This window comes from Meriones unguiculatus, chromosome 8 (genome assembly GCF_030254825.1).
Source record: "Meriones unguiculatus strain TT.TT164.6M chromosome 8, Bangor_MerUng_6.1, whole genome shotgun sequence".
Lineage (NCBI taxonomy): Eukaryota > Metazoa > Chordata > Mammalia > Rodentia > Muridae > Meriones > Meriones unguiculatus.
In genome coordinates, this window is record NC_083356.1 from 122,484,950 (window position 1) to 122,511,771 (window position 26,822).

General features: G+C 41.1%; 1 protein-coding gene across 4 annotated transcripts in view; it reads right to left on the reverse strand.

Annotated features, from left to right (window-relative positions):
* Ppig (peptidylprolyl isomerase G) overlaps positions 1–15,172 on the reverse strand; it is a 28,894-nt gene extending 13,722 nt beyond the window's left edge. Inside the window, exons 1-9 of one of the 4 annotated variants that reach the window (XM_021635586.2) lie at positions 15,025–15,172; positions 7,019–7,047; positions 6,517–6,594; positions 6,353–6,427; positions 5,901–6,008; positions 4,574–4,618; positions 3,453–3,540; positions 1,885–1,914; positions 1,653–1,792 (exon numbers count right to left, since the gene is read on the reverse strand). In XM_021635586.2, the coding sequence (XP_021491261.1) occupies positions 1,653–1,792; positions 1,885–1,914; positions 3,453–3,540; positions 4,574–4,618; positions 5,901–6,008; positions 6,353–6,427; positions 6,517–6,577 (547 nt within the window). In that variant the 5' untranslated portion in view covers positions 6,578–6,594; positions 7,019–7,047; positions 15,025–15,172. Of the gene's footprint in view, positions 1–1,652; positions 1,793–1,884; positions 1,915–3,452; positions 3,541–4,573; positions 4,619–5,900; positions 6,009–6,352; positions 6,428–6,516; positions 6,595–6,978; positions 7,048–14,619; positions 14,895–15,024 lie in introns of those variants that run through there. The other 3 variants (XM_021635589.2, XM_021635587.2, XM_021635588.2) reach the window with 3 other exon arrangements.
* Between the last annotated feature and the right edge of the window lie 11,650 nt (positions 15,173–26,822).

Below are 26,822 nucleotides of genomic sequence, written 5' to 3' on the forward strand. Positions count from 1 at the left end.
AAATTAAATGTAATCCTTAAAGTTTACTAATACATTTAAATGAACAGTACACAGATATGTACTAAGGAAATGAAGATGGTGCATTATACAGTATACTGAAAAGTACTAGAAGAAACTTAGATGTGAACTCTACCCTCACAGATCTCACACTCTCTTTAAGACAATAAGGTGAACAGCAAACAGCTATTATACTTCTATGACAGGTTCACAGACATTCTAACTGTAAAGTACATATGGATTTGGAAATTAAATTAGCTAAGAAGAAAAGTAAAGCAGAAAGGTTTGGGAGAGGTACAATCAGTTTTCTGTAACACAACATACATGTTCCTATAAAGCACTGCATTAAGGGGCTGGAAAGATGGCTCAACGGTTAAGAGCACTGGTTGCCCTTCCAAAGGGCCAGAGTTCAATTCCCAGCAACCACATGGGAACCATCTGTAACGAGATCTGGTGCCCTCTTTTGGCATGCAGGTGTACATGCAGGAAGAAAGCTGTATACCTAATAAATAAATCTAAAAAAAAAAAAAAAAAAAAGAGAAACACTACATTAAGTACAACTAAGAACAAAATAGCTTAGGTATGGTGGCACTTACCTGTAATTCTAGCACTTGAAAAGCAGAGAGGCAGAATGAGAGGATAGGAAGATAACAAATTTGAGGCCAGGCTGACTGCAGAACTAGTTCTTATCTCAAAAAACAATCCTGGCACTTGGAAGGGCAGAGGAAGGCAGATCTCTGAGCTCAAGGCCAGTGTGGTCTAGAGCAACTTCCAGGTCAGCTGGGGCTACATAGAGAAAACCTGCCTCAATAAACAAAATAAAAAATGGCCTACAAGAAAATATCAGGAGTACGCAAAACCTTCATTGGTGACATAGTAAAAAAAGAGAGGAAACAAAAAAAGCAGTGATTCAGTTTACTTAGACTAAATCACTAAGACGTAAAAACCAAGTTTAATGACACTGAAGTACCTGGAGTTTGCTCATGAACTTACTAGAAGTAGTATAACCTGTGACACACTTTTTGTATATGGCTGTAAGGTATTCAACCGAGTAAGGTTTTCTGCATTTACTCAGTGTGCAGACAAGATTATCCATAAGCAAAATTTTCTAATATATCAATTAGGCCGGAACAAATACATGTTTTCAAAACAAGCATTCTGAAGGATGTGACCTATGTTAAGAATTTGAAACAGATGGTGAACAGGATGTGTTAGGCATACCTTTCATCTCAGCACTTGGGAGGCAGAGGCACATATATTTGAACACGTGCACACGCGTACTTCTCTGAATTACAGGATAGCCAGGGCTACACAGAGAGACTTTGTCTCACTCCTACCCGGCCCTCAAAAAAGAGGCTGAAGAAAGTAATGGAGAATAACTATTTGCAAAGCACATAAAACACTAAGCATTGTGTAAAGTTGTTTACAGGTATAATTTACTCACTGTATATTGTACTTATGATACACAGCTTCTGAAGAATCACAACAGAGGTTGTGCTCTAACACAGACACATAGGTGCAGGAATACAAGCACACACAACACACACAAAATACACCTAAACCTACAAACTTACACTTTACTAAGAATTTTATGCCAGTGATTTAGAATCTGTTTATTTGAGCAAGAATTCCCTAAAACATGTACTCGTTCTTACCTTTAGATTTTGGAACCAGCTCTCCACAACTGAGTATTCGTACTTCAGCAAATGGTTTGCTAGCAGCATCTGTTTTCTGGTTTTCAATCTCTCTCACAACTTCCTGACCAGAGATCACTTGCCCAAAAACAACATGATGCCTAAAGTGTCAAGTAAAGATGACTAAATAAAAGCTTCTTACTTTAATAGCAACAAAATAAAGTATGCTGTAGGATATTAAAATAAACTTTACCCATCTAAATGAGGAGTTGGTTTCGTTGTTCTTTTGGAAGTCGCCAAGAAGAAAAAAAAAAAAGAGGAAAACAAAAGTTAGCATCTCAAAAAAAAAAAAAAAAAAAAAGTGCATTGAAAACAAGAAACCACCTGCCACCCTCACACAGCAGAACCTCACTATGAGTGCAAAGGGTTTTCCATACAATTAAAAAACTGAGCTTGTTCTGAATATAAAAGCAATATTTACTGTTGAAGACCTGTGTGTATCTGACATTTAGTGTTTCCACTCAGAACTGGATTTTTATTTAATATTCCTGGCTATATGATGTTCTATTATATTGTCATTACCAAATGTAACCAAATCATTCTACTAGCCTATGGGTTTAACAATAGTGCTTTCACTCTATCATTTTAAACAGTTAAAGTAGAGGAATTGAGAAAGGTGGGAACAGTCATAGTCTGATGGCCCTGAGATATATTTATTGAATCTGAATAAAAACAATCCACTTAGTTTCATTTCATGTATTTTAAAAATTAACTGGCAACATTTAATTGCAGGTACTTCTGCATGAAAATACGAGTTCTAGACGTCTCTGAAATAGCTGAAAATTATGGTACCTAGCACATGGAATAAGTGAAGAGTACACAGTGCTCCTGTTTTCCTAAACACAGGTATTAATAGCTGATGCTTCATGTTCCAACAGGCTTACTTATGTTACTCGCCTTCACTAGGCTTTTGAGCTTTTTATCTGTGATATAAAGTAAACTTTTGTGTTGAAGAAGAGTTGAATCAAACTGGGTCAATTGCAAATAAGAGCATAATGGTACATGTCCTGGGGAAGCTAATATGGAGAATAGCTTGAGCCCAGAAGTTCAAGTGGCCTGGACAAAAGACTCTTTCAAGCCAAACTCACATGAACCTAAAGAAGTTCTTTTTGTTTTATGCGCGCACGCACGCACGCGCGCGCGCGCGCACACACACACACACGCACACACACATTTTCCCACCCCCAAGCAACCCTTCTCCTTCTTTTATTCCTAAGGTCAATCTAAAAACTATGTAGTTATAATCCTGGTACTTGGTTATGTAAAGATATATTGGTACATAGACTCGCACAGCTAGATAACGTGCTTGATATACAAGCATGAGTTTGATCCCTAGAAATCACATGGAAAGCTAGGTACCCAAGCTTTAAGGGGATGGTACCCAAGGTGGATGGATTCCTAGGTTTGTCCCTGACAGTGTAAATGCCTTTAAACCACCCATCTTATGTTCTTAGCAAGCTCTATTTGAGACATTTAGTAATTCCCCCTCAGTAATTCTTTGTTTCACCTCTCATAATTTTACAATCCTATGAATGGGGAGGAGGTCCCCCCTATCAGTGGACTTGGAAAGGGATACGGTGGAGATGAGGGAGGGAGGGACTGGGAGGGAATGAGGGATCGGGACACGGCTAGGATACAGAGTTAATAAAATGTAACTGATAAAAAAAATAATAATAATAAAATAAAATAAATTTTTACAATCCTTTTCTTATAAGGGAATGGGGAACGTTAGAAGGGATATTTTAGACCTTAAATACATACATGAAGAACTGAGAGCCATTTGTATCCTTCCCTCTATTGGCCATTGATAAGAGAAATTCTTTGTTGTGTTTAACAGCAAAACTCTCATCTATATAAAGAAAAGAAAGTTTTTCAGTTATGTTAGAGGCATAGGCTGGAGAGAGGACGCAGTGGTTAAGAGTCTTGCTGTGAAAACATGAGGACCTGACTTGAGATCCCAGGACAAAACAGAAAACCAGGCTGACTCCTACACACTGTAACTTCAATGCTATGGTGGCAGGAATAGAACTGCTGGAGCTTGCTGGCAGCTTAGCTTGAGGTTCAGTGACAGACCCTGCCTCAAAGGGGTAAGGCAAAGTGACAGAGCGCCTGATGTCTTCCTCTAGTCTGTCCGCATTCACATGTGCACACACTTCACACTCCCAACGGTTCATTTTCCTGTTCATGGTGGACATGTTCCTGTTGGTCTGAGACAGGGTCTTGCCATTTAAGCCACGCTGGCCTGCAAATCCTTCCTCAGCTTCTCCAGTGCTGGTATTACAGGTGCTACCATGCCTGACTAGCTGTGCTCTTTACTGTCAAATACAACACAAACGACAAAGCCAGGTTCATGGACCAATTTTTTCCCCTGCCACTTTAGATTTAACACTACTTTTTCCTCCTTGATGTGAAGGATTAAACTCAGAGACCCATGCACACTAACCAAGCATTCTTTTACTGAGTCTAAAACACTTAAAAACTCCATGCCTTGCTTGCCTACCGTGCACAAGCCCTGGTACTATACTGTACTGATCCCAGCACTATACTGTAAGAGTCCAGATATAATTTCTTTATATTTTCATTTCATTGGTGAAGACATATAAAAACATCATAGTCTAGACCCCAACTTCACCTCAACCATAGCGTTATTCAGTTAAATGGAAAGCACTTTTCTTCCAAGCTTTGATTAGAGTATGAGAAAAAAAGTATACAAAATTGAAGCCTGAATACCTCCTGAATACCAAAAATGAAATACGAAAACCATTATTTCTATATTCATAAGCTTATAATTGTATGAAAACTCAAGTTCCAGACCAACTGTAAATTTATAATAAAATGAGTAATACTAAAAACAATAAAATTTAACAAGTAAAAAACCTTACCTTCAAAGAATCCTCCATAAATAGATTCTCCTCCTCTTCCATTCCCTAGAAATGAAAACCATCACTCTTAGAACTCAGGACAGTAAACTCACACACTTCTCATTAAGTAGGTACTCAAATGATTATGAATTGATAACACTCAAAGAAACACAACAAATTATAAGACAGCAATATAATTTCAAAATAACAAAATTCCTTCCTTTCTCCTATGCTAGCACAGTAAGAATGTGACTAGACCATTAAATAAAAAAGGAGAATAAAGGTATCTGCCACCCAACCTGATAGCCAGGTCTGAATTCCTGGGACCCACATGGCAGAAGGAGAAACTCTACTGCAAACTGTTTCCTAATCACCACATACCATGGTGCACCAACAGGCATAATAAAATAAATGTAAAAAGACTTATGGGGAAAAGATCTGTCGGATGAATATCCAAGTCTCCCCCAATCCCCTTTCACAAGACAGGTTTCTCTGTGTAGCCTTGGCTGTCCTGGACTCACTTTATAGACTAGGCTGGCTTCACAGTTACAGTGATCTGCCTGCCTCTGCCTCCCCTTATGCTGCAATTAGAGGCATGTGCCACCGCACCTGCTACAAGTCTCTTAACAGGAATTAATAACATTTTTTCAAAGTGTCTTTTAAAAAAGTTTTTATATTTTTACAAAAAGAAATATAAAACAGAAAAACAATGGAAAAAGTACTTACTTCCAGTTTGTACAAAAATCAAATCCATTAGAGACAATAATGTTTTGTTTTGTATCCAGAAGCAAATCTGTAAAATTATTCAAAGACACAACTGGCCCCGAGTTAGAGCCAAGTTCCATCTAAATGGTATGTACAAGGCCCTGGCTTATTCACCAAAGATGTCAATGGAGTAAGAAGAAAACCAGATTAAAACTTCCTTTATGGAACTGAAAATATGGCTCTACACTTAAGAGTACATAGTGCTCTCACAGAGTCAGGAGGCTCACAACAGTCTATAACTTCAGCTCTGGGGGGGATCTGATACCTTTGGGCCTCTTAAGGCACCTGACCTTAGGTACACACACCACACAAATAAACATAGCTAAAAACTAATAAAGAAGTCATAAAAAAAAATTCTTTATGGGTGGCAAGATGGCTTAGTTGGAAAAGGGCAAATACTTCCAAGTATGACAATGTGAGTTCCATCCTTAAAACACACAGTGAAGAGGACTATTTTAAGTTATCCTCTGATCTCTGCTTCCTTGTTCAACACACACACACACACACACACACACACACACACACCAAAACCTTCATGTTTACTAAAAAATACATATTTTCTTTTATGGGACTCAAACCTCACCTTCACTGAAGTCACCACCCTGAACCATGAAATCCTTGACAACTCTGTGAAAGAGACAGCTCTTATAATGTAATGGCTTCTGAGTTGATTTCCCGGTCCCCTTTTCACCTGGAGAAAGAAAGATTTATAGATCAACGAAAAGACTCTAAGCATTATTAAAGCCCATATTTTTCTAGAGAACAAAGAAATCAATCTCAGATAAAATCTTATTAGACTTTTTAATTAATTAACTTACAGTTTTTGGACTCAAGTCTAGCTTTGCACTCACAATCCTCATCTCTACTTCCCAAGGGCTGGGATTATAGGAGTACAATCACACATCACATGTAGCCCAGACTGGTATTGAATTCATGCTCTTGCCTCAGCCTGAGTTTTGACATTCTTCACCCCAATGCAGGGCCCACAACTAGTATTTCTAGGAATTATTAGGGCAACTGAAAATGAAAACAAACCTGTACAAAGACAACGAAAGTTCTCACATGTCTTGGGACATACATCAGAAAATAATTCAAAGACAACTCTTCCAGCTGAAAAAGAAGGTAACCGGTTTAAATTTCTGGATTACAATTTAAAATACTAGTATAAAAATGTTAATTAGAAACATTAATATTCTTACCAGGCTGATTATTAATGGCAATGTCAAAAAAACATCGAGGACGTTGGACCTTTATTCCCATGGTTCCAATAGCTCAATCTGTAAGTATATACAATAATTTTAGGCAAGTCAATTTAAATGGCAAAGATTTTCCATTCTCTAAAAGTCAAGTCTACTGCACATAAACTACAAATGCTGTTTGAATTTATTTTACATTTATTTCTATGAGGTAACTCATGATTTTTGGAGATTTGACTGTACTTTGAGGAAACAGAAAAGACTTTAAAGAGTGAGACATAGTAATTACTGGCAGGAGTTATGCTAATCTTCTCTATTATTCCAATTTTAGTAAATATACTTCTGAAGAGAGTACAGACATTATCATATAATGAATTTCTATTTCATCAACCCAAACCAGATTGCCACCCCATATAGAAAACTGTATTAACTCTGTGTGACTAGAGAACAGAACATGCACATTACCTTTAATGAGGGAAACAAACAATAAAATACAAAAACCCACCAAGGACAACTGAGCCAATCCTTTTGCTCCTAGAAAACAAAAATGAGAGCTCTGATTAAAATGTGAGATATTAAAAATACTCAAAATCATCTATGAAGAAAAGGAAGAGGTTTTAGCTTCTAAGGCAAAGTCTCACTATGTATCTCCGGCTAACTTTGTACTCATCAGACTGGCCTAAAATTTGTGGCAATCATCCTGCCTCAGGCTCCTGCATGCTGGATGACAGGTGTGTATCACTACACCTGACATGAAAAGGAAGTATTTTAATGATTCTAATATAAGGTAGATATAATTCTGATTAAAAGCACATTAAATTTTACATATAAGGCTACTTCTGGTCATGAGCAACAAACAGCCTATGACAGGCACATACTAATGTGTGAATTACTATGTAGGTAGCTTTAACTACACAGCAGGTTCCTTTTACTTGACATTCTTTTTGGAAACCATTTATTTTAAGGACTTAAAATAGTCAATTATAATTGATCATTATAATTATAATGATACAGTAAGGCAAAGAGCCAATGAAACAAAGCCAGCAAGTACTGAATAACAGCCAAATTAACAGACTACAAAAATGACCATTTCATCTGCTCAGAAGAGACTGAAATATGCTTTTATTTAATTACCACACCTAGATTACTAAGGTGCCTTAACAAACAGCCTATGATATGTTAGGGTAAGCAACACCCTGAAAGGTCTATAGTCTTTACTCTGAAACAATTCTTCCGTTTGTCTTTTTTTGTTGGGGGGAGGGGTTTGCTATGTTCTACCACTGAGTTATACCCTTGCACACCTTAGCTAAAATCTTAACTGAGACAATCACAGATTCATATACAGTTACAGAATATAACCCAAGGATGAGCGCGGTATAGTGGTGCACCCCTTCAGTCTAAACACCAGGGGGCTAAAACCAGGGTAAAAAAATGATATTCTGTCTTAAAAAGTAAAACAAAAAAGAAAACCCTACCATGCCCATGCCTTTAATCCCAGCACTTGGGAGGCAAAGGCATATGGATCTCTGAGTTTATGGCTATCCTAGCTTATCTAAAAGAGAGTTACAGGACACCCAGAGCTATGTAATAGAGAGACCCTGTCTTAAAATAAGACAAACAAAAAAACCTAATAAACAATGGTCACACAAAAGATGGCTTATACACCATGTCTCTAAAGTTAGCAAATGGGATCAACGAGATGGTACAGCAGCTAAACACTTAGCTGCTCTTCAAGAGAACTGAAGTTTGAATTCCAGCACCCATACGGTGGCTCACAACCACCTGTAACACCAGTTCCAAGGGATCTAGTGCCCTCTTGTAACCTTTACAAAAAGTGAACACACATACATGCAGGCAAAACATCCACACACATAAAATAATAATTTTAAAAAGAAGTAAAATTACTAAGATGCTATAACTAATCATTACTAGACATAACAATTACTGGTCAAATAGGATGTTTCCTCTGTGTTCATGCTCAAATATTACTCAATAATATCTAAAATCTGAAATAGTAAGACAAACATCTACTCAATTTCTCATTTTTTTCTAAGAAAATGGAAATTAATATGATTATAGTACTTAAATAAAGAAAATTTAATTCAAAGAAAAACTAGCCCATAAAACTTTCAAAAAAATAGTTATTCACTCCTTTCCAGTATTCTGTCTAAAATCAGCCTGGACTAGGAAGAGCCATTTCAGGAGGGGAAAAATTTAGTCACCAATTGTCTCAGAATATAATAAAATCTTTTGGGGTTAATTACCCATGAATATTTGTCTGCCACAAATTTATTTAGCCTAAATGAGTTATAGCTAATATCATAAAACCTAGATTTAAATTTTTCTGAAAAATAATTACCACACCTGGCACAGTGCCCCATTTTTGTACAGCAATTAGCATGTACTACTCCCATTAAATAAAATGCATGTTCTAGTCTGACCTTGTTTCCAGTACTGCTTATATACTGTAACCATTTATCATCAACTTCATGTTATAAACTTTCACCTATCTGACTTCCTCAGAAATGAGTGACACTGAATTTTTTTCATATTAGAAATACTTTTTTTTGAGACATGGTCTTTCAATGTTGTTCAGGAAGAACTGCAACCGTCAATCCCCTGCTTCCGCCTCCTGAGTACTGTGATTACAAGAGTGCATCATCATGTTCGTCATGAAAATACTTTTAAAATAAGAGTAACAACTAACAACTATGACTTTTACCATTTGTATTACAGTCTACTTTCTATGCAAATGATTAAAATCTTGTTCTGAGGGTTGGAGAGATGGCTCAGCAGTTAAGAGCACTGAACTGCTCTTCCAGAGGACCCGGGTTCCATTCCCAGCACCCACATGACAGCCCACAACTGTCTGTAACTCCAGGATCCAACACCCTCATACAGACATATAGACAAAACAGTTAAGAAAGAAAAAAGTTCAAGATGCCAGGGGTAAGTATATAGCAACTAATTATTAAATGGAGTATTTGTAATTAGGTAAAAGATAATAAATGTAATGACTTTATCACAGTCAAAGAGCACTATGAGTCTCAACTCTTAATGGAATAGACAGTGGATTCTTTAAAATGATTAAGATGACAACCAACTCTTTCCCTTGGCTCCTTCTGATTCCTCTGGCTACGTGTCCTTTAAAGTTCAGTTCTGGCCTACCAGGTGCAGTGACACGTGCCTGTAACCCCAGCGCTCAGGAGGCAGAGGCAGGTGAAGCTCTGTGCATTCAAGGCCAGCCTGGTCTACAAAGCAAGTCCAGGACAGATAAGGGTACACAGAAAAACCCTGTCTCCAAAAACCAAACAACAACAAAAAAGATTCAGTTCAGCCCGTTTCCTGGAAACTTCACTCTTACTAGCTAAATGGTCCTCCCTTGGTGAAAATTATAAACTTGTCTATAAATTCCACCAACTCAAAATCTTCCTGGCTTTTTGGGTTGTTTTTAGTGCCATAGTTGTCAAAGATGGCACTAAACACACTGTGTGGCCCAAGCCTCCTGCCTCAGTTTTTCAAGGACTGGAAATTATAGGCCTGCGCTGTGTAGAAGACAAGAAGAGAGCACAGTGCCTGGCCCAGGGACTTCATCATCAAACAGAAAACAATGCTGGCTATTGTTCTGTTGCTGGGTTTCATTTTTAGTCTTTGTTTTCATTTTTTTAAAGATAGTTTTATGTAACCTGGGCTGGTAGCTAACTTACTATGTAGCTTGAAAATGACATTAAACTCCTGATCCTCCTGTCTGGGTTGACAAGTGTATGCCAAAACACCCAGACAGAATTTGTGTTTTCTATTATAACTTGAGCTGTTTTCTCCCTGTATGTATGCAACTCACAGGAGGTATTGCCATTAACCCTCCCACAGTCCATCAGCAGTCATCCCAACAGCCCATACCACTCACGACACTGAGTCCATTCCCTACATCTTCCCACTGAAATGCTCTCTATTAAAGGTCTTTGCTGTTGCTGTTGTTTCCCTAATTTCTTTTTTTCAGCTGAAGACTTACCTAGATAGTAGGAAATATAACATGTTCTTATCAGCTAGGCATTAAAAAAAAAATCAGCATTTTGTTGTTGTTTTGAGACAGAGTCTATTAATGCAGTCTTTTAATGGGAGTCCTGGAAGGTGGGGGAGCCTAAAACCCAGAGATGCACATACCTCTCCTGGATTAAAGGAGTCCAATAGCACACCTGGCATCTGGTAGGTTTGCTGACAAGTAATGCTTTTCATATAGGACTCAGGTAAGTTAAATTAATTAAAACCATACTAGATCTTTAAAAGTATGTTTTTTAAGCTGATACACACCTGTAATCCCTTCGCTCTGAGAGGCAGAGGCAGGTGGATCTTTTTGAGTTCAAGGTCAGCCTGATCTGAGAGCGACTTCCAGGATAGCCAGGGCTTAAAAGAGAGAAACCCTGTCTCAAAAAAAAAAAAAAAGAAAGAAAAAACAAACAAAAAACCCCACAAAGCTACGTTTTTTTATATATGTACTATGCTTTTTTTGAATTATGATTCTTCATAAAAAGAAAAATTATACTATTCTTTGTTGTTATTTCGTTCTCAAAGCCAATATAGAATTGTGGAAATGTAAACATTCCTTATTACCAATAAAAGGAATCTAACATGTTCTGTAAGCCCTTAATTGTACAAAACAATTTTATTTTTTAAGTACCCTAACCTGCCATCTCCTTTCTTTGACACTCTAAAAGTGAAGGATATTAAGTATGAAATGGTACATGAAAATAAGTCATTCATAGAAAAAAATCTGAATGTAATTATCTACAAATTTTTCGTATTTTCCAAGTTAAAATAACTTTTACAAATGGCTTCACTAAAAAAAATTGAATTTTTTTTTTTTACCTGCAGCACCTTCAGAAAAGATTGTCTTATTCATCTACAGTATACTAATTATGGTATTTGTGAAAAATATGTACAGGGACTGGTTAAGTTGACTCAGCCATTAAGGGCAGTTGTTGCTCTCACAGAGGACCAGATTCAATTCCCAGCACCCACATGGTGGTTCACATTCATCCACAACCCCACTCCCAGGAAAAATGACTTACTCTTCTGACCTCTGAGGGCACCTGGCACATATGTGGTACACATATATACTTGTAGACAAACCACTCAATGTACATATAAAATTCTATGAAAGAATGTGCCAATATTCTAACCGATTAATTCTACATTGGTAAGAGTTTTCAGAAACACTGACATCTAAAAATTGTACTATTGTTTTGTGTTTTCCACAGAACTTTGCAATTTTTATTACATGTATTTATTTAGTGGGGAGACGGCACATGCCACGCATATGTGTATAGGTTAAAGGAGTTGGTTTTCTCCTACTATGTGGGTTCCAGGGATAGAATTCAGGTCCTCAGACTTGGTGGTGAGCACTTTTACCTGCTGAGCTACTTTTCAACCTTCTTTATTACTTCTAAGATTACTTCCAAGGAGGACTGACTATGCTTTGAATACAAAAAGGGAACCTTTGTTACACTTGGATAATATTTTTTAAAATTTTAATTTAGGCTGGGCGGTAGTGGTACACTCCTTTAATCCCAGCACTCACAAAGTAAGGCAGATGAGTCTCTTTGAGTTTAAGGCCAGCTCGGAAGTCTACAGAGTGATTCCAGGCCAGCACACATAAAGAAATCCTAAATTAAATTCAAATTAAACCCTAAATTAAATTAGAATTTTTTGAGAATTCCATACAGGAGTATATTAAATAATTTCTACTCTCTCCCTCCCATGTCCTTCCAAAATTCCTCTCAAATTCATGTATTATTGTTACACACACTTACGTACACACTTACACACACACACACACACATATTCTGCCCCTCTTCCTCTAGGGTCAGGTCTCCTGAAATTTCCCCATCCACACTGGCATGTCAACTGGTTTTGTCTTTATGCAGGTTTTGCTTAAACAACTTCTGGAGATTTTTCTGCATTTATCTTTCCTGTCAGGTCTAAAAGACACTATCTTTAGGTTTAGATTTAACTGTCCCCCAAAGGTCATGTGTTATTTGGTTGCCAGCCTTTGGCACTACTGGATCTTTTAAGAAATGGGGATTAACAAAATGAAATTGGGTCACTGGAGGTGCGTTCTTCCAAGGTAGTATTGGACAGCCCCCTCCCTCTATCCTCTGCTTCCTGGACTCCACAAGGAAGACATTTTGCTCTGTCCTGTGCTCCCCCACCATGTAATGCTGTCACAGGCTCAAAGGCAATATGCCAAGCATAAACTGAGACCTTCAAAATTGGGCAAAGATATATACCTCTTTAAAAAAAAAATTTACTTGCAAGGGAAGCACTTTAACATTCAAACTAGCATTTTTAACCCACTCCTGAAGTATTTACATGGATCAAGAGATGAAAATTAACTAATCCAAAACATCTGCATACACTTACAAAGGAATACACTGCTGATGAATTAAGCCAAACAAGGCAATATTTGAGCTGTCAGGAAAGACCTTTTCTTTAATGTTTCTGATACACACAAAGCACTGGGCTGGTGGAAACACAACACCTAACAGGCATTCTGAAAGTCAGGGGTTGGTTTGTAGCCCAGTGATCCAGCACTTGCCTCACAGTTGTGAGGTCTTGGATCCATACACAAAGTAGAGAACAAAGGCCAGCAACATAGATAGCTCAGTGGTAAGAGTATTTGCTCTAATTGACACTAATCTAACACAAAACAGAAACTTTTCCCTATCAGTAAAACACAAAGTTCCAATTATATAAGTTTTCGCTGAATATTTAAAGTGCTGCCTGCAAATCTCAAGGTCCAAATTTTGGTCTACAAGAAGAAAAACACAATTTTGTCAAAGACACACATACATCTCAATCTACCTAGAGACCAAACACAAGAATCCAATCAATTCTTGTTAAGCAACTAACTCATTTAAAACAAAGAGGAATGTAAACTCTTACATGAATAATTACACTCCACATTACTAAAATGAAAGAGTGGGGGCCCTCAGTCCCTAAGAAAGGGTTTTGTTTATCTGAGATAAGAGTAAAGTTGTTCCAACTGGCCTTGACCTGTAGTGACCTTTTCTCCTCAGCCTCTTGAGTGCTGTGATTATAGACACTGGGACACCATACTGGAAGATACACTTTTAGGTATGTTAAAAAAAAAAAAAAAAAAAAAGAAGCAGCCATTCTAAGTATTTGTGCAATTTCTGGGCTTTATGACAATCTTTTAAAACTTACAAAAATGAGCCGGGTGGTGGGGGCGCACGCCTTTGATCCCAGCAGAGAGAGGCGGATCTCTGTTCGAGGCTGGGCTGGGTTACAAAGAGAGTCCAGGACAGCCAGGGCTATACAGAGAAACCCTGTCTCAAAAAATAAAAAATAAATAAAAAATAAAAAGAGAGAGAGAGAGAGGAAAAAAACTTATAAAATTATAAAATACTGGCACCTCCCAGTAACTGTTACAAAATAGCAGTTACTAGTCCTCATTATATATACAGTAAGGGTGACATGGACACAAACATATATTTTACCCTTTCTGGTTTTAGCTTCTGAACCCTAACACCGAGTCTCCAAATTTCCAAAACATTCTATTATTTCTTAAATGTATTGGTGTTCAAAATCAAACAACAAAAAAAGATTGTTGTACTAGTGCTAAGAAATCAAACTGAGTGCACAAGGTGGTGCTTTCCTAAGGTTTTCTTTAGGATTAGACGCCGTTGCCGGCTACGGCTGACGGTGCTCGACATCAAGAGTAAATCCGGAAGAAATAAGTACGCTTCTCCTAAAGGCGAACGGGGTTCAGAAACCGTCTTCTAAACAGAGTCCTCCTTCCCCAAGGCCTGGCCTCTCTGCCAGTCGCCCAGGAACGTGGGAAAACTTCCGGAGAGCTAAGGTTAAGATCTCGCATTTGAGGTTTAAGAGGATCCTTAACATCAAGGGCCTGGGTCGCTTAAGCATGCACGACAGCGGCTGTCCTACCAGAGGAAGAGGTCGGACGAGGAGAGCTCGATGCCGATTTCACTCCCGGTGATCCTGGCTCTGCGCCCGTCCCTCCCCAACCCTAACCTGACAGGCCCTCGCGCTGCGCCTCCCCCTTCCCCAACAAAACGTCCCACCTACCAAGCAGCAGCGCCCGGTCTCACGGTTTGGAAGCATTCAAAACGGACCTAGCTCCCGGGAGCCGAGGCCGCTGTCGCTGCCGCCATATTACAGCCTGTGCGGCAAAATGCGTCAGGGAGGAGGTGTGCGCCGCGCGGGGAGGGCGGGGGCTGGGGAGGAAGAGCGGCTTCCTGCGCCCCGGGGCTCGGCTGCAAGCCGCCCGGCCTCGCACGGGCCACAGGCCGCGCGGGGTCCCCGGGGCCACCTCTCCGCGCCCGGGCAGCCCCGACGGCGCGACGGAAAGACGGTTACCTCGGCCCGGCCGCCCGCCGCGGCTCCGCCCCTCGCCCTGGGCCCTTCCCGCTCGCGTAGCCGGGGGCCGCAGCGAAGGACGCCGCGCCGGCAGACGCCTTCGCGCCCCCTCACCTGCACCGCCGCGCACTCCTCCTCTCCCGGCCCAGTCCTGTAAAGCGCTTCAAATCTACCGCCGTCTGGGAAGGCGCTAAAGCCCACTAACCGCCTCCCTCCCCCACAGCCCAGTCCAGGCGTGGAGGGAAAGGGTCGCGCCGGAAGTGCGTCAGGGGTGGGTTGACGGCGCCTCCTGGCGTCCCCTGACTTACGTCATCATCCTCTGCTGGAGAGGGTAGGGGCTTTCTGCGTTTTTTTCAGTAGGTCCCTGACGGGTCGCAAAACGTTTTCTGCGAGTTGATTGGATACCTGTGTATCCCGTCAGAAGATCACGGCGCTCTCAAAATAAAGCACTTCGTTTTGTAAACGTAGGCATGGCCTGTCAGGCTATTTAAAATGACTTTTCTGTCTCCAAGGAACTTCCAATTTTCACCTTCAGCAAACGCTCGAAAACTAGTAACAAAAATGAGCTACTTCCGGGGCGTGGTACCGCACGCCTTTATTCCCAGTACTAAGTGATTTATATCTTCTTGAGACAAGTTCTTAGTATATAGCCTTGGCTGGCTTGGAACTCTCTGTGTAGATCAGACTGACTTTAAACTCTTCAAACTCTTAAGGAGATTCACCTGCCCCTGCCTCTAATCCACAAATGCTGGGATTAAAGGTGTGCGCCACCATGCCTGGTTATCATATAATATAAATATGATATATGGTATATTATATATATATATATACACGTGTATGTCTGTATGCTTGTGTGTATATGCACCATATGTGTGTGGCTGTTTGCAGAGGTCAAAACAGGGTGTCAGATCACCATGACACTTGAGTTACAAGCAGTTACGGGACGCTCAATATGGGTGCTCCTTCAAGACCCGCAGGAGCTTCTAATGGCTGAGCCATCTCGCTAGCGTTGGCCATATGATTTAATTCTCGTTGATGAAACTGGAGACAAAGTGGCATGCTGGCTTAGTCCTTAAGGCATTACCTCTTTTTTTCTTCACCTGCCGTCTGTGACCCAATGCAACAGATTCTAATTATCCAACAAGGACCTAGCAGACATTAGAATAATATGATGAAAGGCATTCAGATCACTGAATAACTACTTGGAACAGAGCTGCCTCTCATCAAGCCCATTCACCCAAGAGAACTATATCCTTTAAAGCCATATATCAGAACAACAACAACAAAAAGGAAAAATTAAGTCTAGGATTCGGGACAGTGGTGGCACACGCCTTTAATCCCAGCACTTGGGGGGCAGATGCACTGGGATCCCTGAGCTTGAGGCCAGTATGGTCTTCAGAGTGAGTTCCAGAGCATCCAGAACTACACAGAGAGTCTAGGTTACATATCCCATTAGAAGATAATTATTCATTTCATGTTGTCCCATAACTGGGGAAGATGATGGAGGTCAACTTACTCTGAATAGTAAGTTTCAGGCCAGGTGGAACTACAAACACACACACATACAGAAAAGTAATTGTGTGTCAGGGTGTGGCAGCACATGACTATAATTTCAGCACTACGGAGTCTGAAACAGGAGGATCACTGTAAGTTTAAGGTCACCCTGGTCCATATAGCAAATCCTATGTCAGTCAAGGCTACATAATAAGGCCTTGTTAGAGGTTTCAAGTGGTTGTTTCATGTACAATGCCTTTTTTGAGGTAAGATTTTGTAGTTTAATGTATATTCCTAAATTATAAATATAGATTAATACTGCAGAGGTGCTTTTCAAGATGGAGTTTCTTCGTGTAGCCCTGGCTGTCCTGGAACTGGAAACAGACAGGGCTGGCCTCAAACTCTTAGAGTATGCCTGCTTTTGTCTCCTAAACACTGGGATTAAAGGTGTGCTTATGCTGCCACTACTACCTCCGCCTCCACCTCCCTGCAATTAACACATTTTTTACTAAGCATAAAGATGTGATCTCTACTAGATTAGGACAGAGCAAGAGCAATATCAGAGTCCAGAAGCATCTTCCATAACCTCTCCTATTAATTCTACCCCCTCACCCACTGCTTTGTGGAGAAACATTTCCTGGAAAGATGCGACACACACTTTTACTACTCACTCCAGGTAGGGAACCCGTGACAGGCCAAAGTACAGATACCACCAAAGTCCAACTTGGAGAACCAGTGAGTTTTATTGGGGTTACTTACCAGAGCAGAAATTACTCGGTGACAGCTGTATCACCAAAGCCCACACCAACATGATTGCAGTTCACAAAGCCGGGAACATGGAGCACACTGCGCAGTGTGCAGGCAGCTCACCGGGTGCCTCCACTTGGCCTAAACCTCTTCCAGGCAGCTTGGCTGGTTTCTGCATTTTCAAAGACAAGGCTTGACGTGGCTGAGAGTCTTCTTGGCAGCTCAGCTTCCCTCACTAAGAGGGAATCTCGGCTTTTATTGCTTCCTCTGGCAGGTGGGTGGCCTAGTGAATCTGATCAGTTTCAGGGACTTCCTGAAATAAACAACTTCCAGGGTTCTTTATTTTCTTGCTTAAGGAACTTCTTCGCAGAATGGAATGTTTGAGTTTTGGGGGAAACCATTACACAACTCTCCTAAATCAATAAAAGATAATCTCTGTTCAGCAATCCAGCAGCATACACTATTTCTGCCAATTTTGAGCCTATATACTGTATATAAGAAAGCACATACTTTGCACATATATTGGAAATATTATTGATAAGTCTTAGGGTAATGCCTACATTCTACTTTGGTAGCTATTGCAAAAAGATTTTTTTGAAAATGATTATGCGGGGCTGGAGAGATGGCCTAACAGTTAAGAGCACTGATTACTCTTCTACAGGACCCAGGTTCAATTTTCAGCACCTACATGACAGCTCACAACTGTCTGTAACTCCAGTTCCAGGGGATCCAACACCCTCACAAGACATACATGCAGGTAAAACACCAATGCACATAAAAAAAAAAAGGTATTGTGGTGCACTCCTGTAATCCCAGTATCCGTGGAGGCAGAGAGAGGCCGGTGGATCTCTGCGAGTTCGAGGCCAGCCTGGTCTACAGAGCGAGTCCAGGACAGCCAAGGCTACGGCTACACAGAGAAACCCTGTCTCAGAAAAACTACAAAAAGAAAGAGAGAGAGAGGGAGGGAAAGAGGAAGGAAAGAAAGAAAAAGAAAAAGATTATGCCAGTTTATACTCTAATAACCAAAACCTATCTTGAACAAGCCTAGGTAAAACAGGGCAAGTTTAGTTAGGCAGGGTCGTATTCCCCTATCACTTTGACACTCAAAGAGGAGCACTGCAAGTTTGAGGCCACTTTGAACTACATACATAGCAAGATCCTGTCTCACAAAAGGGAGGAGGTGTTGCCTGAGAAGCCAAAAGGCTGCACATTGTGGTGGCTTGAAAATAGTCTACAAATCAGCCAGCCATGATGGCCCACTCCTTTACCCTCAGCACTGGGGAGGCAGAGACAGAGAACTATGTGAGTTCGAGGCTAGCCTGGTCTACAGGAGCACTTTTCAGGGCTATACAGAGAAACCCTGTCCCGACAAAACAAAAGAAGAAAATATGTCACAAATTGTTTTATAGGATTTGCTTCTAGTGAGTAGTATGAAGTGGAAGTAACAGTGTGTTTTTTCGGAGAGGAAGTCCTAAAAGGCCATCTGATTTCAGTGTTTTTCTCTCTTGGGTCACTCTCTGGGGGAAGTTAGCGGCCACATCCTACAGACACTGGGGCAGAATCTGAAAAGGGCTCATGTGGTGAGACTTGGGCTTTCCGACAGAAGATAGGGGAAATGAGGCCTCTTGCCAAGAGCTAGGTTAAGGGAGCACTCTTGGGAGGCAGATTCTTCAGCCACTGTCCAAGGCCCAAATGACCACAGTCAGAGAAACCACACTGTGCTAACTTACTTGTGAGCCATCGAAACTATGCATTACTAAATGTTGCTTTCAATCACTAATGGAATGTTTGAGTTTTGGGGGGAAACCATTACACAACTCTCCTAAATCAATAAAAGATAATCTCTGTTCAGCAATCCAGCAGCATACACTATTTCTGCCTGCAAGTCACAGCCCTTTAATTCAGATCCTGATGTGGGAAGACACACCTTTAATAGAGGCCATACCTTCCGCTGGAAGTCTGTGTAGAGACACAGGTGAAGGAAGCTTTTGTTCTTTGCTTCCCATCGGCTTGCTAACACATACATTTCTTCGCTGGCATTGGAGCCTGTTTCTATAGGATTCTATCATATACTGAAGACCGGCTGAGACATTTAGATTTGTGGATTCTTGGACTTTGCATTCACAGCCAGACATTGTTGGATTAGCTGGACTGCACATGTAAATCATTCAAATAAATCCCATATATATTCCAATAAATCCCATATATATCTATATATACACATATATATCCCATATATATAGGTTGTGTGTGCGTATATATATATATCTATATCTGTGTGTGTATATATATATACAGTGTATATATATCTGTGTGTGTGTATATATATGTGTGTGTGTGTGTGTGTGCTGTGGGTGGTTTAAACTTTTCCCTACCTCTGAAGACTTTGCCTACAACTAAATGAAGAGATTTAGATTAATTGCATATATATTATATATAATTTGCAAATATAGATTCATTCTATAAGTTCTAGAACTCTTTAAAGAACCACAACTAATATGCATGTGTATGGTGCTGGACACTAATTCAGGACCTTGGTCTTGCTAGGAAGGTCATCTACCGCTGAGCTGTATCTTCTGGCATTTTATTTGTTTTTATTTTTGTTAGTTGAATCCAGAGGAAATTACGGAAGAAGCCTGTGCCTTAGTCTATTTAGTATTATTAATAACATAATACTGTGCATTGGGTACATAGGAAAGAAAGGAAGTTTATTTTGGCTTACAGTTCTGTAGGTCTAATTAGGGTTAATGAGTCCCATCTAGTGATGGTCTTTGTGGTGGTTTGAATAGGCTTGGCCCCCCACAGACTCATGTGTTAGAGTGCTCGGCCCATGGGAAGTGGCACTTTTAGGAGGTACAGGTGTAGCCTTTTAGGGGTAGGTGTGGCCTTGTTGGAAGAAGTGTACCACGGTGGGAGTAGGCTTTGAGGCTTCCTAAGGCTCAAGCTCTGCCCAGTGTAGAACAATCTCCTTCTGTCTTCTCAAGATCAAGACGTAGAACTCATGGCTCCTCCAACACCATGTCTGCCTGCATGCTGCCATGATTTCCCAACATGATTCCTGACAAAAGATAGCTGCAATGGAATTTGGTGCAGCTTGGAAATCAGTTTTATGAGTTAAACCACTGATGTTTGATGTTTGATGTTTCAGTCATTTTGTTACATTGCATCACCCATCTGGGAGGTCGCGGCTTGATGCACAGTATTTGGCCTCTCCTGGACCATTTTACTCTTTGAAATGTAAGGAATGGAATCTGATACCAAAAGAATGTGTGAGTAGACTGGAGTACTATGAGTAATTTTTACATGTAATGTAGAATAATGATTTCTTGTCACTGTTCTCTCTACCCTTAAATTATCAACAAACTTGTTAGTTCTAAATGTCTACCACATTGTCCACAGTATGCTTAACTTAAAAAACCATGCCTGTTTTCATGTGAACTATTGTAAAAATTCTTGTTTTTGTATGTTGTTTTGCTGTTTGTGTTGGGAACAGGCTTTAAGGACCAGTTTATGTTTAGATGATATGGTGCTGATATGGATATATGGTATGAGTCAGTCTAAAATGGCTGACCCGGGGTGTATAGGGAACCTGAAAGTAAAGAGTGATGCAGTCAGTCATAATACTTTCCTATCAGAATGCCAAGGTTGTATGGACTCTGTATAAAATAGCCTTATGGCCAGAGGTCTGAGCCCTTCACTTCTGCTTCTGCCAGTCTGCCTGTGTGTTTGTTTGAGGACCTGTGTGCCTACCTTTGTGGAGTCTATGAGGCAGTCTTTGTGTTTGCCCTCGTGTGCTGGCATCTACCTTTGGGGAGCTGCCTGAGTAGCAGTCTGTGTCTTTTATATGCAAGTAAAGTGTGTCTTATCTGCTCACAGGTCCTCACAATCTCTATAACCTCCTGGCCTTCCACTACCCTCCTCATTTCCTGGCATTGGAGCTTAAACCTTACAGTTTCTCAGTATGGTTTTCGTGTCTGGGCTCAAGAGATCCTCATGCCTCAGAAAAAAAAAAAAAAAAAAAAAAAAAAAAAAAGCAGCAGCTACAATATCCAGCATAGTGTAAAAATTTGAGCATTCAATTACAATTATTTTGAGACAGGGTCTCACATAACCCAGATACCTCAAACTCACTATGCAGCCAAAGATAACTTTGAATGCCTGATTCTTCTCTCCTGCCTCCCAAACACTCAGATTACAGGTATACACCACTACACCTGGTCCCTTAAAGGTTTCGATGTTTTAGTTTGATTTTTGTAGTACTAGGAACTGAACTCAGGGCTTTATGTGTTAGGCAAATGCTCCAACATTGGACTACATCCCCCAGCACTCCACTTAGATGACTGAGGGAAGGCAGAGTGTTGTATAGTTATTTCATCTGGATGGAAATGTTCCCTCCTGGAAGGAAATGAGGATGAGACTCACAAAACTCACAAGCAAATTTCAAGAACTCAGGGCCCAGAGAGATATCTCAGCAAACTGGAGCTCTTGCCATGCAACTGTGAAGTCCAGACTTCACATCCCTGTACTCCCATAATGAGGGCTTCCTGTGCAAGCCTGTAAGCCCAGCTCTGAGATAGGAAAGTCCTAGGACTCCATGGCTTCCAGCCTAGCTGAGAAGATACAAGTTCCTGATTCAGGGAGAAAATGAGAGTCCTAAAAGAGCACACTCAGCGCCCTTTTCTGGCCTCTGTACATCCACTATACATGTGTGTTCAAACTCACATACATAGACATTGACACACACAAATAAACAAATACATCTTTTAAAGATGGCAAGAACTGCCAAGAGGTGGTTGTGCATGCCTTTAATCCCAGCAGTCCGGGGGCGGGGAGTAGAGACAGTGTTGAGAGGTCCACCAAAGATCACCATTGAGTCCAGTCCATTGCAAAACACACAAGGATCTTTATTCATAGCTTGAGCTGGGACTCTCACAGACACCAAGGCACTGGTATCCAACTAAGAGCCCCGAACTCAGAATTGAGGGTGATTTATAGGTCCCTTCCAGAGCCCCCAGAGCAAGGAAATTCCAGCCTGGCAAGCTTCTATTGGTTGAAACACAAAAGGGGATTTTTAAAACAATTGGCTGTGGGAAGATCCCCAAACCATAACCGGTTCTGGCTTCCTTTGTTCTCTCTTGTGATGGGGAGCAGGCATCTGGTCTTGGGTTTTAGTCAGAATGTCCTGTCCTGTGCTGATTGACTGTTGCTAGGGGAGATGGGTGATCTGGGCCAGTTTCCTGGCAACAGTATCTCTAGTGGGTGGAAAGGAATGCAGTAAGGCCCGTTAGTCCCAGACATTTGCCTGGCCTTTGTTCAGGCTTGTGATTTAAACTTTAATCCAATAACCCAAGAACCTAATTTTTAATTCTTTGGTCTCTCAGCATGTGGATCTCTGTTATTTTGAGGCCAACCTGCTCTACAAAGTGAGTTAGGACAGCTAAGGCGACACAGAGAAATAGTGTCTGGGGGTGGGGTGGGGAGCAAGAATTGATAAGATGGTATGAAACTCTCAGGACCCCTGACTGAGGTTAGAGGAGTTAAACAGCACTGAGGGAAAGGAGCATGTTTGCTGAGCTGCCTGGAAGCAGCTTTTGTAAGTCGTCACCCAGGCTGTGGGAATTGTCTGGTGAGGTAGCTGCCTTCCAGTCACCCCTCACTAGGCTGTAAGTAACCCCTCACCGGTGTTTGTAGAAGTAACCCCAGTAAATTCACGGCTTCACTAAGGGAGACCTGAGTGAAAATGTTCTGTTGGCCTGTCATCAATGTCCTCACTGAAATGAATAGACTTTTGTTCACGTTTCCCCAGGAAGAAAACATAACACTCTAGGAGCCCAGACAGGGGTTGAACGAACCAAAGATGCGTTTGAGAGGAGCAGTTGCATGGTCCCTGCTCTGGACAAGAAGACAAGCAACTGAGGCCGGGACATCTGAGGGCGGTACCTCCTTCCAGGGACTTTCAGAATGTCTCTCTTGTGTCGTGTGGTATGAGGTGGCATCTCCTGGGGAATGGTGTTTACTGTAGAATTTGTGATTGGTGCTGGTTGGGTTTTGTTTGTTTGTTTGTCAATTTGAAACAAGTCTAGAGTTATCTGGGAAGAGAAACATCAGTTGAGAAAAATGCCTCTATCACATTGCCTATAGATAAGTCCATAGTCATTTTTGTTGTTGCTGTTGATAATTGATAAAGAAGGTGCTAGCTCATTGTGGGTGGTACCACTCTTGGAAAGGTGCTCCTGGCTTGTATGGAAGCAACAAGCAGCATTTGTCCATGGCCTCTGCTTCAGCTCCTGCTTCCAGGTTCTTGCCTTGACTTCCCTTGCTGATAGAGCTGGTTTCCAGTGAAACAGCAACTCTTTACTGGGGGGTTGTGGGGGGAAATAAGGGCTACATAGACCTTGGGGAAGTGGGCAGAGGTTTTCAGAGTTAATGCACATCATTGTATAGGGTAGAAGATTCACAAAAATTACAAGAAAGGTATAAGAGCCCCAAAAAAGGTTAACAAAACTTACAAAGCCTGTAAAATTAAAGGCTTTTCTCCCCCCTAATGATGCCCTTGCTCCCAAATAATGTCATGGAGACCTATAATATTTATTAACAATAGCTTTAGGCACTATAGCTGGGAAGATACTCATCTATTCTAATCTGATTATGCTGGCCTGGCCCACTTCCCAGCCACGTGGTCTGTTACCGGCCATCTTAGTCTCTCCCTGGCTTCTCTTGCTTCATCCTTGACCTCAAGGTGACTTCCTCATGGCGACCTCTCCTCTATGTCTCTCTCTCTGCTCTCCCCCTGGGACCCTGTCAACGGGCTCATAAGTCAACTTAACTCTCCTGCCCAGCTACAGGCTGTACGGCTCTTTATGGCTCTTTATTAATCAATTAGAGATGATGGAGAACAAATTTTTACATAACGTGGAGACAGGAGATACTTCAATAATAATGACAGTGCCAACGTCTGCATTGCAACCAGATCTCGGCATTTGAATACAGAGTGTACTAAAACATCCCCCGACAAAAGCCTTTCCCGGAAGTTACATAAGCAGCAAGTAGCTCTTGGTAGAGCTGCACACAGGTTGAGAGGAACTCCAGTGATGCGGCTGTCATCCTTGAATGGTTCGAGGATGAAGCTGCCTCTGAGTCACCCATGCTCTTGTAAGAATCCACCTGCTGTTGTAACCTGCCTGGGTGGAACAGGCTTTTATTCACATCTTATCAGGAAAAGTGACACAACAGACACTTTTGGGGTTGGGAATTTAGCCCAGTGATAGAACACTTGGTTAGTGTGTGAAGAGCAAAGTACAAATATAGTTTTAAAGTATTTTTATTGATTCGTTGAGAATTTTACCTCATGTGCCCCAATCACACTCATTTCCCAGTCCTTCCATGTCTACCCCTCCACCCTTGTGACCTATCCACCCCCCAAAAGTGAAAACTTCAAATTAAAATTAAAAGAGAAAAATGAAAAGGAAAAGAAGTCCAATTTGTGTTATCTATATATTCACTGGAGCATAGTAAAACTCTCAGTGGCCTGCCCCTTAAATAGAACTGAGTCATTCTCCTCCCACGCTCCCCACCAGAAGACAAAAACTGTGGAGAGTTAACTTCAGCATCCTTAACCGTCTCACACTTTTTAAGAGTTTTCTTGGATGGCTTGTTTAGGCTGCTACATTTCTTTTTTCTTTTTACAGAGGTTCAGGCTAGCCTGAACTACAAAGTGATCATCTCAGACATGCACACACACACACACACACACACACACACACACACACACCCATATCCCACATGCACACATGTGCATGCCGGTTTTTAATATCCTTTTTCTTTCTTTCCTGGAACAACAACTACAACCAAAAAAATGGAATCATGTCATATGTATTATTTTGAAATTTACTATTCTTTTCATAAAGATATAATCATAGACATTTAAAATGCTAGTCAGGCAGCGGTGGCACATGGCTTTCATCCCAGCATTCAGGAGGCAGAGGCAGGCTGATCTCTGAGTTTCAGGCCAGCCTGGTCTACAGTGCAAGTTCCAGGTCAGCCAGGGCTACACAGAGAAATCCTGTCTTGAAAAGAAAAATACTGAGCCAGGTGTGGTAGCACGTGACTGTAAGCCCAGCACTCAGGGAGCCAGAGGCAGGTAGATCTCTGTGAGTTCATGAGTTCAAGGCCAGCCTGTCTACAAAGTGAGTACAGGACAGCCAAGGCTACACAGGGAAACCCTGTCTCAAAAAAACAAAAACAAAACAAATAAAATAATACTATTTCACAGTTTAGATGGACTATAATTTATTCAGCCATTTTCCTCATGGAAATTTTAGGGCTTTCCAGTTTTGATTATTAATTCTGTTCAGACAGAAACCCATTTTCTTTTACCTCTCCTTCACACCAAAGCACACTCCCCTACATGTATCTCTCTCACTATATATTTTTCTTTCATCTTTGTTTTGTGACCCTTCAGGGTTTAAGCAGAGCTGCCTACACTGGATGGGTATGGCGTTATTCACTGGTGCTAGCTTCTTAAAAATACCAACAGTGCACAAATCATTGCATAAATATACACTCATAATTTAATTAAAACTCTCCCATCTGAACTGACAGTGGTTCCTCCAAGAGCCAAAGAAGATCTAACATAAACCACAACACCAGACATGAGAAGACCTCTTTAGGGTTGTAGTTTAGTGTGGTAATTGGAACGAGCATGGCCCCCATAGGCAAGCATTTTTGAATACTTGGTCCCTGATGGTAGAACTGTTTGGGAAGGGTTAGTAGGTGTGGTCTTGTTAGAAAAGGTGAGTCACTGGAGTTGGGCTTTGAGATTTGAAAAGCCCATGCAATTCTTAGCTTGCTCTCTCTCTCTCTCTCTCTGCCTCATAAGCTTTAGGTGCTGCTCCAGCAACATGCCTTCCTGCCTGCCACCATGCTCTTCCCCATGATGGCCATGGACTGTAACCCTCTGGAACTGTAAGCTCCAAATAGACTCTTTTTCGATAAGTTGCCTTGGTCACGGTGTCTCTTTACAGCAGTAGGAAAACAACGAAGGCAGTAGGAGTTGTCCAAGAGATCCCAAACATTACAGGCTATTGCTTTACCACTTGGTTGCCTCCAGAGGGAAGGTAAGTCCCTGTTGTTGAGGACACCATGCACTTCAGACAAAGGGCGCAGAGGCCCCTCAACTGTAACTGACCTGAACACCTACTCTCTGAGGACTAGCTTTCGTGATTCTAGAAGGCCCCATGCCAGTTTCTAAAGGCAAAGGAAGGAAGCAACCAAGTCCTACCCAACTATGATGCTTATGAGCCAAAACAACAACCAGGACGGCATGATAACCCTAAGGTGTTGTAGTGGTATGCATACCTTGGTGCTAACCAACAGCTCTCTAATTGGACTTAAGACCTGCCTGGTGCCTGTACAGGCCAGAAGAGGGCATCAGATTGCCTGGAACCAGACTGACAAGTGACTGTAAGGGGCCATGAGAGTGCTAGGAATTCAACCCTGATCCTTTGGAAGAACAGGCAGTGCAGTTAACTGCTGAGCCACCTCTGCGGCCCCATAACAGCTTTTTATTTTTTCTTAAACATAGGTTTACACATTTCATAGTATGTAATTCTGTTTTATTCTTTCAAAAATGTAGACACCTAATGGACAAAAATGTTTGTGTGTGTGTGTGT